Below are 16782 nucleotides of genomic sequence, written 5' to 3'. Positions count from 1 at the left end.
GCAGTGCTGGCTGCTCCTGGGGCTGGTTGTAGCAGGTGGGATATAAATAAGCAGGGCTGTGACCTGCGCCCGGCGCTGGCAGGGTGCAGGACGCTGACTCTGACTCACGCTTCCCAGCATTGTCTGGGGCAGACCTGTGGCACTCTCAGGATCCTCCTCAGCCTCCTGCCTCTCTCCCTGAGCTTTCCCCTAGCCTGGAGGGACTTCCCCAGGGAGATTCCAATCAGAGCTGGAAGTGCTGATGCACTGCCCTTCCGACGTGCCCTGCTGCATCCCTGGCAGAGGATCACAGAGCTGGCAGGGCTGGGAGGGACCCCGAGGCTCAGCCAGCTCCAAGCCCCTGCCCTGGGCAGGGACACCTCAGCCCACAGCAGGTTGCTCACAGCCACCTCCAGCCTGGCTGCCAACACCTCCAGGGCTGAGCAGGAGGCTTCCACCACCTCCCTGGGCAGCCTGGGCCAGGCTCTCACCACCCTCCTGGCCAACAACTTCTTCCTCACAGCCAATCCCCAGCTCCCCACTTCTCCTTTTGCTCCATCCCCCCCAGTCCTGGCCCTCCCTCACCCCCTCCAAAGTCCCTCCCCAGCTTTCCTGCAGCCCCCTGCAGCTCCTGGAAGGCCACCAGAAGGTCTCCCTGGAGCCTTCTCCTCTGCAGCCTGCACAACCCCAACTCTCTCAGGCTGTGCTCAGAGCACAGAGCAGCTCCAGCCCTCTGCTCCCCCTCCTGGCCCTGCTCTGGGCACCTTCCAGCCCCTCCAGAGCCTTCCTGGCACAGAGGCTGCAGAGCTGGGCACAGAGCTGCAGCTGTGGGCTCAGCAGAGTGGAGCAGAGAGGCAGAATCCCCTCCCTGGCCCTGCTGGCCACACTCCTGCTGCTGCAGCCCAGGCTAGGGTCATGCTGGGCAGGAGGAAGTGAGCTGCTGGAGTCCCAGAATGGGAGAGCTTGGAAGGGACCTCCAGAGATCATCCAGCCCAAGCCCCCTGCCAGAGCAGCATCACCCAGGGCAAGGCACACAGGAACACATCCAGGGAGGGTTGGAAGCTCCAGCACCTCCAGAGCTTGCCTGTATCAGATCTGGACCCGGCCAGGCAGTTTTCTCTGCCTCAGGGCAGCACAGGCTGATCACTGACAGCTGCTCTATGCCTTTGGGAAGCTTTTTGCCCCCCAGAAACTCATCTCAAGCCCCTGAGGATGTGACCAAGGGAGACAGAAACAACCTCGGAGTGATGCCACTGCGGCTTGAGCACAGATGGGCTGCCAGGACCTCGTCCCGGACCCTTCACCCTTGGCTCCCGGGGGCGGGCAAGGAGCAAACCCCGCAAGCCACCGAACCACCGCGAGAGAGCCGGGCGGGGAGCCGGGGTGGAGAGCCGGAGGGGGTGTGGGGAACCGGGGGGCGAGAGCCAGTGAGGGAGCCGGGGGGGAAGGAAGGAGCCGGGGGGGGAGAGTCGGGGAGCCAGTGAGGAAGCCGAGGGGGAGCCAGTGAGAGAGCCGGGGAGTGAGCCAGTGAGAGAGCCGGGGAGAGAGCCAGAAAGCCGGGGGGGGGGGAGCCGAGGAGCCAGTGAGGGAGCCGGGGAGTGAGCCGGGGAGTGAGCCGGGGAGAGAGCCAGAAAGCCGGGGGGGCGGGAGCCGAGGAGCCAGTGAGGGAGCCGGGGAGTGAGCCGGGGAGAGAGCCAGAAAGCCGGGGGGGCGGGAGCCGAGGAGCCAGTGAGGGAGCCGAGGGTGCCCAGGCAGCACTACCCAACACCCTCGGCCCTGGCTCGGCAGCGCCATGAGCGGGGAGCGGCGGCGGCGCCGGGCCGGGCCGGGGCGCTGAGCCAGGTTCGTGTAGCGCCGGGCGGAGAGCGGCGCTCAGCGCTGTCAGGATGGCCGAGCGGTCTAAGGCGCTGCGTTCAGGTCGCAGTCTCCCCTGGAGGCGTGGGTTCGAATCCCACTTCTGACAACCGGCGAATCTTTTGCGGCGCAGCCCTCTGCGGGCGTTAATTAGTTAATTGCCGTTAATTGCTTTTAATTACGGGAGGGTGGGGGGTGGATGGGGCCCCGCCCGCTCCGAGCTAAAACGAAGCCCTGTGGGGGCGGCGCAAAACAGAGCTGTCAGAAGTGGGATTCGAACCCACGCCTCCAGGGGAGACTGCGACCTGAACGCAGCGCCTTAGACCGCTCGGCCATCCTGACCCGCCGCGTGTGGGGTCCCTCGCCGCCCGCCCCTCACCGCGCTCCGGTCGCTCCCCGGGGGCCTGGGTGGGGCTGGGGCGGAGCTGGGCCCGGCCCGGGCGGGGCTGGAGCCCTCCGCCTCTGAGCGCCGCCGGGGAGCTGCGAGGGAAGCAGCCTCGGCCGTGCCCGCGGGGAAGTGCTGCGATCCCTGGAAAGGCGGCGGAGCGGCTCGCTCTAGAGGGCATCTCCAGGCGCAAGGACGAGAAGAGGCTCCTGGGGAGCGGCCAGCACGGCTGTACCCAGGGGAGATGCTGCCTGCTTCATCCGAGAGCCTTCCGCAGGAAGGAGCGGGGGATGCCGTCTGCCTTGGCTTCAGGCGGGCTTTTGACGCTGGCTCCCGCAGCATCCTGCTGGAACAGCTCAGGAAACGTGGCCCGGAGGGGTTGCTCCCCGAGGCGGGTTGCAGAGCTCAGAGGGTTGGGGTCGGTGGCACAGAGTCAGCCTGGGAGGCCTGGGGCCGGTGCTGTTCCCCAGGGGGCAGTGCTGGGGCCCGGCTTTGTTCATTGACGACCCGGAGGAGAGCATCGAGGGGGACCCTCGGGGAGCTCAGTGACGATGCCGCACTGCGGGGGGAGGGGGTCTGGCACCCCCCCCAGGCTGTGCTGGCAGAGCTGGGTGCAGGCAAACCTCCTGAGGTTCAATAAGGACAAGGGCAGGGTCCTGCAGCTGGGGAGGAATAAGAGCAGGCAGAGGTCAGGGGCTGCCCTGTGGGGGGGAGTTGAAATTGCTCCCCAGCTAGTTTGGAGCAAACTACATCCCCACCCCACCCCAAAAAATAAATCACCAGGCTGAGCTCAGCTCGGGGTGGAAGCAAATGAAGCTCTCCTGGACAAGCAAACTAAAACCCAGAGATGTGACAGGCAGTGAGTGTGTGCAGAGTCCAGAGCCAGCCAAGGCTGGGAGAGAGCTCAGAGCTCATCCAGTCCAACCTAGCAGCCAGCACCACCCAACCAACCCAGCTGGGCCTGGCAGATAAGGGCAGGCAGATGTCTGCTGGGGCTTGGGGAGGGCCTTGGACACAAGCTCCAGACCTGCCTGGATGTGTTCCTGTGTGATCTGCTCTGGGTGACACTGCTCTGGCAGGGGGGAGCTTGGGCTGGGTGATCTCCAGAGGTCCCCTTCCAACCACTGTGCTCCCCCTGGAGAAGCTGTGGCTGTCCAAGCACAAGGTCCCTTCCCTTCCCTTCCCTTCCCAAACCTTCCCTTCCCTTCCCAAACCTTCCTTTCCCTTCCCAAACCTTCCCTTCCCAAACCTTCCCTTCCCTTCCCTTCCCAAACCTTCCCTTCCCTTCCCTTCCCTTCCCAAACCTTCCCTTCCTTTCCCTTCCCTTCCCAAACCTTCCCTTTCCTTCCCAAACCTTCCCAAACCTTCCCAAACCTTCCCTTCCCAAACCTTCCCATCCCAAACCTTCCCTTCCCTTCCCAAACCTTCCCTTCCCAACCTTCCCTTCCCTTCCCAAACCTTCCCTTCCCTTCCCAAACCTTCCCAAACCTTCCCTTCCCTTCCCAAACCTTCCTTCCCAAACCTTCCCTTCCCAAACCTTCCCTTCCCAAACCTTCCCTTCCCAAACCTTCCCAAACCTTCCCAAACCTTCCCTTCCCAAACCTTCCCAAACCTTCCCAAACCTTCCCTTCCCTTCCCTTCCCTTCCCAAACCTTCCCTTCCCTTCCCAAACCTTCCCTTCCCAAACCTTCCCTTCCCTTCCCAAACCTTCCCTTCCCAAACCTTCCCTTCCCAAACCTTCCCTTCCCAAACCTTCCCTTCCCAAACCTTCCCAAACCTTCCCTTCCCTTCCCAAACCTTCCCAAACCTTCCCTTCCCAAACCTTCCCTTCCCAAACCTTCCCTTCCCTTCCCAAACCTTCCCAAACCTTCCCTTCCCTTCCCAAACCTTCCCTTCCCAAACCTTCCCTTCCCTTCCCAAACCTTCCCTTCCCTTCCCAAACCTTCCCTTCCCAAACCTTCCCTTCCCAAACCTTCCCTTCCCTTCCCAAAACTTCCCTTCCCTTCCCTTCCCTTCCCTTCCCTTCCCTTCCCTTCCCTTCCCTTCCCTTCCCAAACCTTCCCTTCCCTTCCCAAACCTTCCCTTCCCAAACCTTCCCTTCCCTTCCCAAACCTTCCCTTCCCTTCCCAAACCTTCCCTTCCCAAACCTTCCCTTCCCTTCCCAAAACTTCCCTTCCCTTCCCTTCCCTTCCCTTCCCTTCCCTTCCCTTCCCTTCCCAAACCTTCCCTTCCCAAACCTTCCCTTCCCAAACCTTCCCAAACCTTCCCTTCCCTTCCCAAACCTTCCCTTCCCAAACCTTCCCTTCCCAAACCTTCCCAAACCTTCCCAAACCTTCCCAAACCTTCCCTTCCCAAACCTTCCCTTCCCAAACCTTCCCTTCCCAAACCTTCCCTTCCCTTCCCAAACCTTCCCTTCCCTTCCCAAACCTTCCCTTCCCAAACCTTCCCTTCCCTTCCCTTCCCTTCCCTTCCCAAACCTTCCCTTCCCTTCCCTTCCCTTCCCTTCCCTTCCCTTCCCTTCCCTTCCCTTCCCTTCCCTTCCCTTCCCTTCCCTTCCCTTCCCTTCCCTTCCCAAACCTTCCCAAACCTTCCCAAACCTTCCCTTCCCTTCCCAAACCTTCCCTTCCCAAACCTTCCCTTCCCTTCCCAAACCTTCCCTTCCCAAACCTTCCCTTCCCTTCCCTTCCCAAACCTTCCCTTCCCAAACCTTCCCTTCCCTTCCCAAACCTTCCCTTCCCAAACCTTCCCTTCCCAAACCTTCCCTTCCCAAACCTTCCCTTCCCCTTCCCCTTCCCCTTCCCCTTCCCCTTCCCCTTCCCCTTCCCCTTCCCCTTCCCCTTTCCCTTCCCCTTCCCCCCTTCCCTTCCCCAGTGGTGCACTGCAGGGGCTCAGTGCTGCTCCATTCCTCCTTAACATCTCCACTAATGGCCTGGAGGATGAGCAGGGCACAGCCTCATCAGACTGGCACAGCCTCAGCGTGTGAGCAGCAGCAGCTGATGCTCCAGAGGGTGGTGCTGACATCCAGGGGGAGCTGGGCAGGCTGCAGGAATGTGCCAGCAAGAACATCCCCCCAGCTGAGGGTGGGGAAACACCAGCACAGGTTGTCCAGAGCTGTCCTCCCCCTGGATATACTCCAGTGCCCTGAGCAACCTTGATGGAGTCAGAGATGGGAAGGCTCTGGAGGGGCTGGAAGGTGTCCAGAGCAGGGCCAGGAGGCTGAGCAGAGGGCTGGAGCTGCTCTGCTCTGAGCACAGCCTGAGAGAGTTGGGGCTGTGCAGGCTGCAGAGGAGAAGGCTCCAGGGAGACCTTCTGGTGGCCTTCCAGGAGCTGCAGGGGGCTGCAGGAAAGCTGGGGAGGGACTTTGGAGGGGGTGAGGGAGGGCCAGGACTGGGGGGGATGGAGCAAAAGGAGAAGTGGGGAGCTGGAGATTGGCTGTGAGGAAGAAGTTGTTGGGCAGGAGGGTGGTGAGAGCCTGGCCCAGGCTGCCCAGGGAGGTGCTGGAAGCCTCCTGCTGATGCCTGGAGGTGTTTGCAGCCAGGCTGGAGGTGGCTGTGAGCAACCTGCTGTGGGCTGAGCTGTCCCTGCCCAGGGCAGGGGCTTGGAGCTGGCTGAGCCCTGGGGTCCCTCCCAGCCCTGCCAGCTCTGGGGTTCTGTGTCCCTGTTCAGTGCAGTGGGGTTGGCCTGGATGACCTTGAGAGGTCCCTTCCAAGCCTAACCAGTCTGGGATTTGATTAAGCTGCATTCTGCTCCAGGGCCCTCAGCAGAAGCAGGACATGGACCTGGCTGGGGCTGGAGGAGGCCATGAACGTGATCCAAGGGCTGGAAGGGCTCTGCTGTGAGGCCAGGCTGGGAGAGTTGGCCTTGGTCAGCCTGCAGAAGAGAAGGCTCCAGGGTCACCTTCTGGTGGCCTTGCAGTGCTGGAAGAGGCTCTAAGGAAGCTGGGGACAGAGTATGGGGCAGGGCCACTTGTGCCAGGCCAAGGGAGGATGGTTTGGACTGCAAGAGGGAGATGGAGAGTGAGGAGAAGTGAGAAATGTTTGACCCTGAGGGTGGGGAGAGCCTGGCCCAGGCTGCCCAGGGAGCTGGGAGCTGCCCCCATGGCTGCAAGCAGCCCAGGTGAGGTGGTTTGGGGCTGTGAGCAGCCTGGGCTGGGGGGAGGGGGTCCCTGCCCATGGCAGGGGCTTGGAACTGGATGACCCTCCCACGAATCTGTGGTGTGCAAAGTTCTGCCCCTGCAGAGGAAGAGCTGGGACAGCCCCTGGGGTGCTGCCGGGCTCCAAGATGGACAGGAGCTGCAGAGAAGCCCGGGGGGGGCCTGGGCTGCCTGGGGCAGAGCAGGGACAGGAGGGGGTCCTGGCAATGGCAGGGCTGCCCCAGGAGCGCTGGCCGCGGAGCTGGCTGCCGTGCCCGGCTCCCCAGGGCTGATGGAGAGGCCCCGGGCAGCCCAGCGGGGCGGAGGGACCGCAGCATCCCCGGGAGGAGGCGCCGGGTGCCAGCCCGGTGCGCCCCGCCCGGGGAGGGCAGGCGGGGAGGAGCCCCGGGGCCGCGCCGTGCCCGTCCCGCCGCCGATGCCCCGCGGCATGGCAGGGCTGCCCGGAGCGCCGCGCAGCCCCAGCGGCTCCCCGCCAGCCTCCCTGCCCGCCCTGGATGTCGCCTTCCTCCTCTCGCCCCTCGGGGGGCTGATGGTCGCCCAGGTGGTGAGTGCCGGGGAGGGGGGCAGCGGGAGAGGGGCACCAGGGGCCGCCGGAGCGCGCCCCCGACTCTGACTCTTCACTGCCTGGGCTGGAAAGAGGTTACCCTCTGGCTGCCGTCCCCATCCCACCCTCACTGCCTCACCCCAGCTCATCTCTAACCCTGGGACACTGCAGCCCCTCCCCTCCCCTCCCCTCCCCTCCCCTCCCCTCCCCTCCCCTCCCCTCCCCTCCCCTCCCCTTCCCTTCCCCTTCCCTCCCCCTCCCCCTCCCCTTCCCTTCCCCTTCCCAACCCTTCCCTTCCCAAACCTTCCCTTCCCTTCCCTTCCCTTCCCTTCCCTTCCCTTCCCAAACCTTCCCTAACCTTCCCTTCCCAAACCTTCCCTAACCTTCCCCTTCCCTCCCTTCCCTTCCCTTCCCTTCCCTTCCCTTCCCTTCCCTTCCCTTCCCTTCCCTTCCCTAACCTTCCCTTCCCTAACCTTCCCTTCCCTTCCCTTCCCAAACCTTCCCTTCCCTTCCCAAACCTTCCCTTCCCAAACCTTCCCTTCCCTAACCTTCCCTTCCCTAACCTTCCCTTCCCAAACCTTCCCTTACCTTCCCAAACCTTCCCTTCCCTTCCCAAACCTTCCCTTCCCAAACCTTCCCTTCCCTTCCCAAACCTTCCCTTCCCTTCCCTTCCCAAACCTTCCCTTCCCTTCCCAAACCTTCCCTTCCCTCCCCTCCCCTCCCCTTCCCCTGCAGCCTGTGCACATGAGGTGGGAGTTGAGCTGCAGGTGGTGCCACAAGTGTCCTGCGCTGCTGTGTGCACCCCCACGGCCCTGGGGACCCTCTTTGCTCATCCCCTCAGCCTGGGGGGCAGTGCTGGGGGGGTGTGGGGGGGCAGTGGGATGTGCCCTGAGCAGGGTCTGGCTGCCTGCTGCAGCAGATCCCAGGCCTCGGGCAGGGCTGAGGTGGTTGTGCCCTGGGAAGCCCTGGGGCAGGATGCTGCCAGGGGATGTTCTGCAGAGCACAAGAGGCAAGGGCTGGAAAGTGCAGCCCAGGAGCTTCCAGCTCAGCAGGAGGAAGAACTTCTTGGCTGGGAGGCTGCCAGAGGCCTGGAGCAGGCTGCCCAGAGAGGTTGTGGAGTCTCCTGCTCTGGAGCCTGTGCAGCCCTGCCTGGATGTGTTCCTGTGCCCCCTGGGCTGGGTGCTGTGCTCCTGCTCTGGCAGGGGGCTGGCACTGGCAGCTCTCCAGAGGTCCCTCCCAGCCCCTGGCACCCTGGGAGCCTCTGCTGCCTTTGCTGTCCTGCTGGTCTTGGCTGCTGTGCTGGATTAAAACCCCCAAGGGGCCAAGCTTGCTTCTAGAGTCAGTTTGGATGAAGAAGTTGTTGGGCAGGAGGGTGGTGAGAGCCTGGCCCAGGCTGCCCAGGGAGGTGGTGGAAGCCTCCTGCTCAGCCCTGGAGGTGTTTGCAGCCAGGCTGGAGGTGGCTGTGAGCAACCTGCCCTGGGGTGAGGTGTCCCTGCTCATGGCAGGGGCTTGGAGCTGGCTGAGCCCTGAGCTCCCTTCCAGCCCTGGGGCTTCTGTGATTCTTTGGTGTGAGGCTGCTGGAGCCTGGGGCAGGCTGCCCAGGGAGGTTGTGGAGTCTCCTTCCTTGGAGAGCTTCCAGCCCCCCCTGGCTGTGTGCCCTGCCCTGGGTGCTGCTGCTGTGGCAGGGGGCTCGGACTGGGTGAGCTCCAGAGCTCCCTTCCAGCCCCTCATACCCTGGGAGCTGGGATCCTGTGATAAGGAAAGGGAGACCACAGAGTGGGAGAGCTTGGAAGGGACCTCTGGAGGTCACCCAGCCCAAGCCCCCTGCCAGAGCAGCATCCCCCAGGGCAGGGCTCCCAGGAACACATCCAGGGGGGGGTTGGAAGCTCCCCGGAGCCAGGAGTCTCCCCCAGCCTCCCTGGGCAGCCTGCCCCAGGCTGCAGCAGCCTGGAGGGGCAGAGCTGTTCCCTGCTCCCTCCGTGGAGCCTCCCCTGCCTCATGTGGAGCCCCCCTGCCCCCTGCCCCCTCCTCTGCCCTCACCTCCCCAGCTCCCAGCTGGGGCTGTGCCATCCGCCGCCCTCCCCCGGCTCCTGCCCGGCGCTCTCCGGGGGAGCTGCGGCTCTGCTGCCCCCGCGGGCGGCCGCCTGGCACGAACCACCTCCCGCTGCCAGGGCGCTGCCAGGGCGCTGCCAGGGCGCTCCCGGACCTGTTTCTGCTCCCTCCCCCTCCTTCCTTCCCGGGGCATGTTTGCGATCACGAGCGCTGGGAAGGGGTGGGATGGCACAAGGAGGCTTTGTCGGGGCCGCCCCGCAGCAGGGCAGCACAAAGGCTGCGCTGTTTGCGCCGTGCCAACGAGCGGGGCGGGATGGCACCGGGAGGCGGCAGCCCCCCCGGCCCGGCCCCGCTCCCCCCCCCTGCCCGCGCCGCGGGCACGGGGAGCTCTGCTCCCGCTGCCAAGGGGGCAGGAGAGCTCCCGAGGGGGCTGGGGGCTCGGCTTGGCGCTGCCCAGAGAGGTGCCAGGGCCGGCTGGGCACCGGAATGCGGCGCAGCTGCGCGGGGGGCAGCTGCCCACCCAGCACCCTCCCACTCAGCACCTGTCCACCCAGCACCTTCCCCACCCAGCACCTTCCCCCCCAGCACCCTCCCCCCCCAGCACCCTCCCCCCCCAGCACCTTCCCCCCCAGCACCTCCCCCCCCAGCACCCTTCCCCCCCCAGCACCTTCCCCCCCCAGCACCTTCCCCCCCAGCACCTTCCCCCCCAGCACCCTCCCCCCCCAGCACCCTTCCCCCCCCAGCACCTTCCCCCCCCAGCACCCTCCCCCCCCCCAGCACCCTTCCCCCCCAGCACCTTCCCCCCCAGCACCTTCCCCACCCAGCCTGGCTGTGGGCATCTCCTGGTGACATTGGGTGGTGCTGGGGGCACCTTCTCCCCCCATGGGCACCTCCTGGTGACATTGGGTGGTGCTGGGGACATGTTCTCACCCCATGGGCATCTCCTGGTGGCATTGGGTGGTGCTGGGGGCACCTTCTCAGTCAGCCTGGTTGTGGGCACCTGCAGGAACCTCTCCACCTGAATGCTTTCTCCATCTCCCTCATGAGGAGAGCCTGAGGGAGCTGAGGGCTCTGGGGCTGGGAGCAGCCTGAGGGAGCTGAGGGCTCTGCAGCAGCCTGAGGGAGCTGAGGGCTCTGGGGCTGGGAGCAGCCTGAGGGAGCTGAGGGCTCTGGGGCTGGGAGCAGCCTGAGGGAGCTGAGGGCTCTGGGGCTGGGAGCAGCCTGAGGGAGCTGAGGGCTCTGGGGCTGGGAGCAGCCTGAGGGTGAGCTCCTTGCTGGTGCTGAAGCTGTGCAGGGTGATGCCCAGAGCCAGGCTCTGCTGGGGGCTGCCCAATGCCAGCACCAGGGGCAGTGGTGGAAGCTGAGGCAGAGGAAGCTCCATGGCAAGAGGAGGAAGAATTCTTTCCCTGGGAAGGTGCCAGGGGCCTGGAGCAGGCTGCCCAGGGGGGCTGTGGAGCCTTCCTCTGCGTGGAGCTATCCAACCCCCACCTGGATGTGTTCCTGGGGGCCCTGCCCTGGGTGCTGCTGCTCTGGCAGGGGGGGGGTTGGCCTGGGGGAGCTTTGGAGGCCCCCTCCAGCCCCTAACCCTCTGTGCCTCTGTGCTCTGCCCCCCCAGGTGCTGGGCTTGCTGGTGTGGGCCCTCATCGCCGACACAACCTTCTACCTCCACGCTGCCTACGGCTGGGTGATGTTTGTCTCCATCTTCTTCTGGGTCCTGACTCTCCTCCTCTTCATCACTTACCTCCTGCAGCTTCAGCTCAAGTGCTATGTCATCCCCTGGCCCCTGGTGGTATGTGGCCAAGAAGGGGCAGGGAGGAAAGTGGGAAACATCCTGGGGAGCTCCTCAGAGAGGAGCAGCAGGGCTGCAGGGTGTCCTGGGCTGGTGGAACAAAGCCCTCCCTGCCCTTTGCTGCTGGGGAGATGCTCAGAAGGGAGCTGCAGGGTGTCCTGGGCTGGTGGAATAAAGTCCTCCCTGTCCTTTGCTGCTGGGGAGATGCTCAGAGAGGAGCAGCAGGGCTGCAGGGTGTCCTGGGCTGGTGGAACAAAGCCCTCCCTGCCCTTTGCTGCTGGGGAGATGCTCAGAAGGGAGCTGCAGGGTGTCCTGGGCTGGTGGAATAAAGTCCTCCCTGTCCTTTGCTTCTGGGGAGATGCTCAGAGAGGAGCAGCAGGGCTGCAGGGTGTCCTGGGCTGGTGGAACAAAGCCCTCCCTGCCCTTTGCTGCTGGGGAGATGCTCAGAGGGGAGCTGCAGGGTGTCCTGAGCTGGTGGAACAAAGTCCTCTCTGCCCTTTGCTGCTGGGGAGATGCTCAGAGAGGAGCAGCAGGGCTGCAGGGTGTCCTGGGCTGGTGGAACAAAGTCCTCTCTGCCCTTTGCTGCTGGGGAGATGCTCAGAGAGGAGCAGCAGGGCTGCAGGGTGTCCTGAGCTGATGGAACAAAGCCCCTCTCTGCCCTTTGCTGCTGGGGAGATGCTCAGAGAGGAGCTGCAGGGCTGCAGGGTGTCCTGGAGCTGGTGGAACAAAGTCCTCTCTGCCCTTTGCTGCTGGGGAGATGCTCAGAGAGGAGCAGCAGGGCTGCAGGGTGTCCTGGGCTGGTGGAACAAAGTCCTCTCTGCCCTTTGCTGCTGGGGAGATGCTCAGAGGGGAGCTGCAGGGTGTCCTGGGCTGGTGGAACAAAGCCCTCTCTGCCCTTTGCTGCTGGGGAGATGCTCAGAGAGGAGCTGCAGGGTGTCCTGGGCTGGTGGAACAAAGTGCAGAGGACTGATTTCCATCAGTCCAGGACAGCCTGGAGCCTTGGGAGCTGCTCAGAGAGGAGCAGGTGCCTGCCCCTGCACACCTGCACTGCTTCATCCTACTCCTCCATCACTCAGAGGATGCTCAGCACAGAGAGCTCTTTGTCAGGGCAGAAGGCTGCAGCCACCACGTCAGTGCTGCAGGCCTGCTGCCAGCCACAACCCCTCAGCACAGCCTGGGGGGGCACTCAGTGAGATGCCAGCCTGGGGCTGGGCACTGCCTGGGGGGTAGAAGAGACACTGAGGTGGGCTGGGAATTGGTTACAGAGTGCTGAGAGTGGTGGTCAGTGGTGCCAAGTCCAGCTGGAGAGCTGTGACCAGTGGAGGCCCCCAGGGGTCAGTGCTGGCTCTGGGCCTGTTCAGCATCTTCAGCAGTGCCACTGGTGAGGGGACAGACAGACAGACAGAGGCTGCTCAGCAAGGCTGCTGAGGATCCCAAGCTGGGAGGCTTGGCTGAGGCAGCTGCAGGCTGTGAGGCCATGCAGAGCCTTGGGCAGGCTGAGAGCTGGGCAGGGAGGAAGCTGCTGAGGCTGAAGCAGGAGGAGAGCAGAGCCCTGCAGCTGGGCAGGAAGAGCAAACTGCAGCAGCAGAGGCTGGGAGGGGATCTGCTGCAGAGCAGCCCCCAGGAGAAGGAGCTGGGAGTGCTGGGGGGCAGCAAGGGCTGCAGGGCACAGCAATGAGCCCTGGGGGCCAGGAAGGCCAAGGGGGTCCTGGGGGGCACTCAGCAGAGAGTGGCCAGCAGGGCCAGGCAGCTTCTCCTCCCCCTCTGCTCTGCCCTGCCCTGGGGAGGCCACAGCTGGAATCCTGCCTCCAGCTCTGGGCTCCCCAGCTCCAGAGGGACAGGGAGCTGCTGCAGAGAGGCCAAGGCAGGGCTGCAAGGCTGCTGAAGGGACTGCAGCACTGCCTGGGCAGGAGAGGCTGAGAGCCCTGGGGGGGTGCAGGCTGCAGAGGAGAAGGCTGAGAGGGAGCTGAGCAATGGCCATCAAGAGCTGAGGGCTGGGGGGCAGGAAGGGAGGGCCAGGGCCAGGCTCTGCTCACTGTGCCCTGGGGCAGCACAAGAGCCAAGGGCTGGAAACTGCAGCCCAGGAGCTTCCAGCTCAGCAGGAGGAAGAACTTCTTGGCTGGGAGGCTGCCAGAGGCCTGGAGCAGGCTGCCCAGAGAGGTTGTGGAGTCTCCTGCTCTGGAGCCTGTGCAGCCCTGCCTGGATGTGTTCCTGTGCCCCCTGGGCTGGGTGCTGTGCTCCTGCCCTGGCAGGGGGCTGGCACTGGCAGCTCTCCAGAGGTCCCTTCCAGCCCCTGGCACCCTGGGAGCCTCCACTGCCTTGAACTTCCCCTCCTCATGGTGGTTGTGCTGGGTTAAACCCCCGGCCAGGGGCACAGCTCGCCTCCAGAGCCTGTGCCTTTGCTTGCTCAGCTTCTCCCTGGGGTGAGGGTGGGGGGGGGGACACACACCCCACCACCACCCTGAACCTTCATCCCAGAGCTCAGAAGCTGCCCTCTGCCTTCCCCCAGCTGATGATCTTCAACCTGGTGGCCACGGTGCTGTACCTGACAGCCTTCGTGACCAGCGCGGCCGCCGTGCAGCCAACCTCCTGGCGCCAGTGGGACTACAACCGCAGGGCTGCCGCCGCCGTGAGTCACAGGGGGGCGCCAGGCCAGGCCTGCCGGGGCAGGGGGGGCTCTGCCAGCCTGGGCAGAGGGGCAGAGGCCAACAGGATGGCACCGATCAAGGGGGAGCTGCTGGAGCCCCCAGCCCTGCAGGCGGAGCCCAGAGGGTGGTGGTGAATGGTGCCGCAGCCAGCTGGCAGCCAGGCACCAGTGGGGTGCCCCAGGGAGCAGTGCTGGGCCCCAGCCTGATCAATATCCTCATTGATGAGCTGGAGGAGGGCATTGAGTCAGCCATCAGCAAAGGTGCAGCTGACAGCAAGCTGGGGGCAGGAGCTGAGCTGGGAGAGGGCAGCAGAGCTCTGCAGAGGGACCTCAACAGGCTGGGCAGAGGGGCAGGGGCCAAGGGCAGGAGATTGAACACAGCCAAGTGCCAGGGGCTGCACTTTGGCCACAGCAACCCCAGGCAGTGCTGCAGGCTGGGGGCAGAGTGGCTGAGAGCAGCCAGGCAGAGAGGGACCTGGGGGGGAGTGGTGGAGAGCAGCTTAACAGGAGCCAGCAGTGTGCTCAGGGGGCCAAGAAGGCCAAGGGCAGCCTGGCCTGCAGCAGGCAGAGTGTGGCCAGCAGGAGCAGGGAGCTGATCCTGCCCTGTGCTCAGCACTGCTCAGGCCACACCTGGAGTCCTGTGTCCAGCTCTGGGCTCCTCAGGTCAGGAAAGAGGTTGAGCTGCTGGAAGGTGTCCAGAGAAGGGCAACAAAGCTGGGGAGGGGTCTGGGGCACAGCCCTGGGAGGAGAGGCTGAGGGAGCTGGGGTTGGAGCCTGCAGAAGAGGAGGCTCAGGGGAGACCTTCTTGCTCTCTGCAACTGCCTGCAGGGAGGTTGGAGCCAGGTGGGGGTTGGGCTCTTCTCCCAGGCCCCCAGCCCCAGAACAAGAGGCCACAGCCTCAAGCTGTGCCAGGGGAGGTTTAGGGCTGGAGGGGAGGAAGAAATTCTCCCCAGGCAGAGAGCTTGGCCCTGGGGCTGTGCTGCCCAGGGTGGGGGGTGGTGGAGTCCCCAGCCCTGGGGGCGTTCAAGACGAGCCCGGGTGAGGCACTCAGGGCCAGGGCTGGGCTGTCCGTGGGTGACCTGGGAGCTCTGTCCCGGGCCGGCTGATTGACTCCGCGCTGCTTCCCCCCTCCGCCAGTTCTTCGCCTGTGTGGTGATGATCAGCTATGGGCTCAGCAGCTTCTTCAGCTTCCGTGCCTGGAAGGGGCTGGGCAGCAACGCGGCCAGCAGCCAAGTGAGCGACCGAGCCTGAGGGCAGCGCCTGCGCCGCGGGCAGCCGGGCTCCTGCCTGCCCCCTGCCTGCCCCCCGGGCAGCCGGGCTCCTGCCTGCCCCCCGCCTGCCCCCCGGGCAGCCGGGCTCCTGCCTGCCCCCTGCCTGCCCCCCGGGCAGCCTGCCCCCTGCCTGCCCCCTGCCTGCCCCCCGGGCAGCCGGGCCCCTGCCTGCCCCCCGGGCAGCCGGGCTCCTGCCTGCCCCCTGCCTGCCCCCCGGGCAGCCTGCCCCCTGCCTGCCCCCTGCCTGCCCCCCGGGCAGCCGGGCTCCTGCCTGCCCCCCTGCCTGCCCCCCGGGCAGCCGGGCCCCTGCCTGCCCCCCGGGCAGCCTGCCCCCTGCCTGCCCCCTGCCTGCCCCCCGGGCAGCCGGGCTCCTGCCTGCCCCCCTGCCTGCCCCCCGGGCAGCCGGGCCCCTGCCTGCCCCCCGGGCAGCCTGCCCCCTGCCTGCCCCCCGGGCAGCCTGCCCCCTGCCTGCCCCCCGGGCAGCTGGGCTCCTGCCTGCCCCCTGCCTGCCCTGCCTGCCCCCCAGGGCCCGCCCGTGGAGCCGGCAGCGCTGGGCAGCGGGGAGGCAGCTCTGTGGTGCCCGAGGATGCTCCCAGCCGCTGCGCCCCGCGGGTGGCACCGGACCTGGACTCAGCAGCTGGAGGCTGAGGCTCAGCACCTGGACTCAGCAGCTGGAGGCTGAGGCACAGGACCTGGACTCAGCAGCTGGAGGCTGAGGCTCAGCACCTGGACTCAGCAGCTGGAGGCTGAGGCTCAGCACCTGGACTCAGCAGCTGGAGGCTGAGGCTCCTGCTCCTCCCCTGGGGGTTTGCTCCTCCAGCTCCCTGCCCAGAGCAGCTGTGCCCAGGGCACCTGGCCAGCCTGGCAGCCTGCCCCCACTAACACCCGCTAACCCGAGCCTGGGCTCCTGCCTCTGCTCCTCTGCAGCTGCAACTAACAGCATTCAGGGACAAGGCTCTGGGGAGACCTCCCTGGGGCCTCCCTTCTGCCCAGGGGGGGCTGGGAGCCTCCCTTCTGCCCAGGGGGGGCTGGGAGCCTCCCTTCTGCCCAGGGGGGGGGTTGGGAGCCTCCCTTCTGCCCAGGGAGGGTTGGGAGCCTCCCTTCTCCCCAGGGGGGGGGTTGGGAGCCTCCCTTCTGCCCAGGGGGGGGTTGGGAGCCTCCCTTCTGCCCGGGGGGTGCTGGGGAGCCTTCCCCTCTGGAGGTACTCAAGACCTGCCTGGCTGAGCTCCTGTGTGAGCTGCTCCAGGTGACCCTGCTGGGGCAGGGGGGGGGTGGGACTGGAGGAGCTCTCCAGCTCCCTTCTGTGACTGCAGAGGGGTCAGGAGGGTTGGGGCAGGGGGGCACAGCCTGCTGCAGCTGGCCCTGGCCCCTGCAGAGGGGTCAGGAGGGTTGGGGCAGGGGGGCACAGCCTGCTGCAGAGGGGTCAGGAGGGTTGGGGCAGGGGGGCACAGCCTGCTGCAGCTGGCCCTGGCCCCTGCAGGGGGCTTGGGCTGATGACCCTTTAAGGTGATAGAGGCAGAGGATGGGTGAGGGGGGGGAAGGGACCTTAGAGCTCATCCAGTCCCACCCCCACTGCCAGGGGCAGGGACCCCTCCCCCCAGCCCAGGCTGCTCAGGGCCTCCTCCAGCCCGGCCTGGGAGCACCTCCAGGCAGGGAGGTCCCTGCCGGCCCCAGCCCTTGGGTGAGGCTCTGGAAGCCCAGCAGAGGAAGCAGCCCCAGCTCCTCCTGCCCTGGCTCCTGACACTTGGAGGCACACATCTGAGGCTCTCAATAAAAACCTCTCCCTGCAGCCAGCCCTGGAGTCTCCTGAGGGCAAGTTTGTCCTGGGGGGAGGTGGCACTGAGCAGGCAGCAGAGGGGCCCCTGGCAGAGGGGACTGTGCCCACTGCCACCACCGTGGGGAGGGGAGGGGGGGGGGGGAGGGAAAGGGGAGAGGAGGAGAGGGGAGGGAGGAAAGGAGAGGGAGAAGGGAGGGAGAGGAGGAAGGAAGGGAGGGGAGCGGAGGGGAGGGAGGAAAGGGAAGGGGAGGGAGGAAAGGGAAGGGGAGGGAGAAAAGGGGAGGGAAGGGAGGAGAGGGAAGGGGAAGGAGAGGAGGGAGGAAGGGGAAGG

At 65.7% G+C, this 16782-nt stretch overlaps 1 protein-coding gene and 2 non-coding genes across 3 annotated transcripts; 2 read left to right on the top strand and 1 right to left on the bottom strand.

The window, feature by feature from the left end:
• Positions 1-1859: 1859 nt before the first annotated feature.
• On the top strand, positions 1860-1942 carry TRNAL-CAG (transfer RNA leucine (anticodon CAG)). Its single transcript has one exon. It is a non-coding gene; the product is annotated as a tRNA-Leu (tRNA).
• A 150-nt stretch (positions 1943-2092) lies between these two features.
• On the bottom strand, positions 2093-2175 carry TRNAL-CAG (transfer RNA leucine (anticodon CAG)). The gene has a single exon. It is a non-coding gene; the product is annotated as a tRNA-Leu (tRNA).
• A 4623-nt stretch (positions 2176-6798) lies between these two features.
• PLLP (plasmolipin) lies at positions 6799-14654 on the top strand. Its single transcript, XM_054170244.1, has 4 exons — positions 6799-6915; positions 10583-10756; positions 13266-13385; positions 14541-14654. The coding sequence occupies exons 1-4, from the start codon at positions 6799-6801 to the stop codon at positions 14652-14654; spliced, it is 525 nt and encodes a 174-aa protein (XP_054026219.1).
• Positions 14655-16782: the final 2128 nt, after the last annotated feature.

The sequence above is a fragment of the Dryobates pubescens genome, chromosome 19 (assembly GCF_014839835.1).
Source record: "Dryobates pubescens isolate bDryPub1 chromosome 19, bDryPub1.pri, whole genome shotgun sequence".
Lineage (NCBI taxonomy): Eukaryota > Metazoa > Chordata > Aves > Piciformes > Picidae > Dryobates > Dryobates pubescens.
The sequence above is the reverse complement of the archived record's forward strand: the minus strand, read 5'-3'. Positions and strand labels throughout refer to the sequence as shown.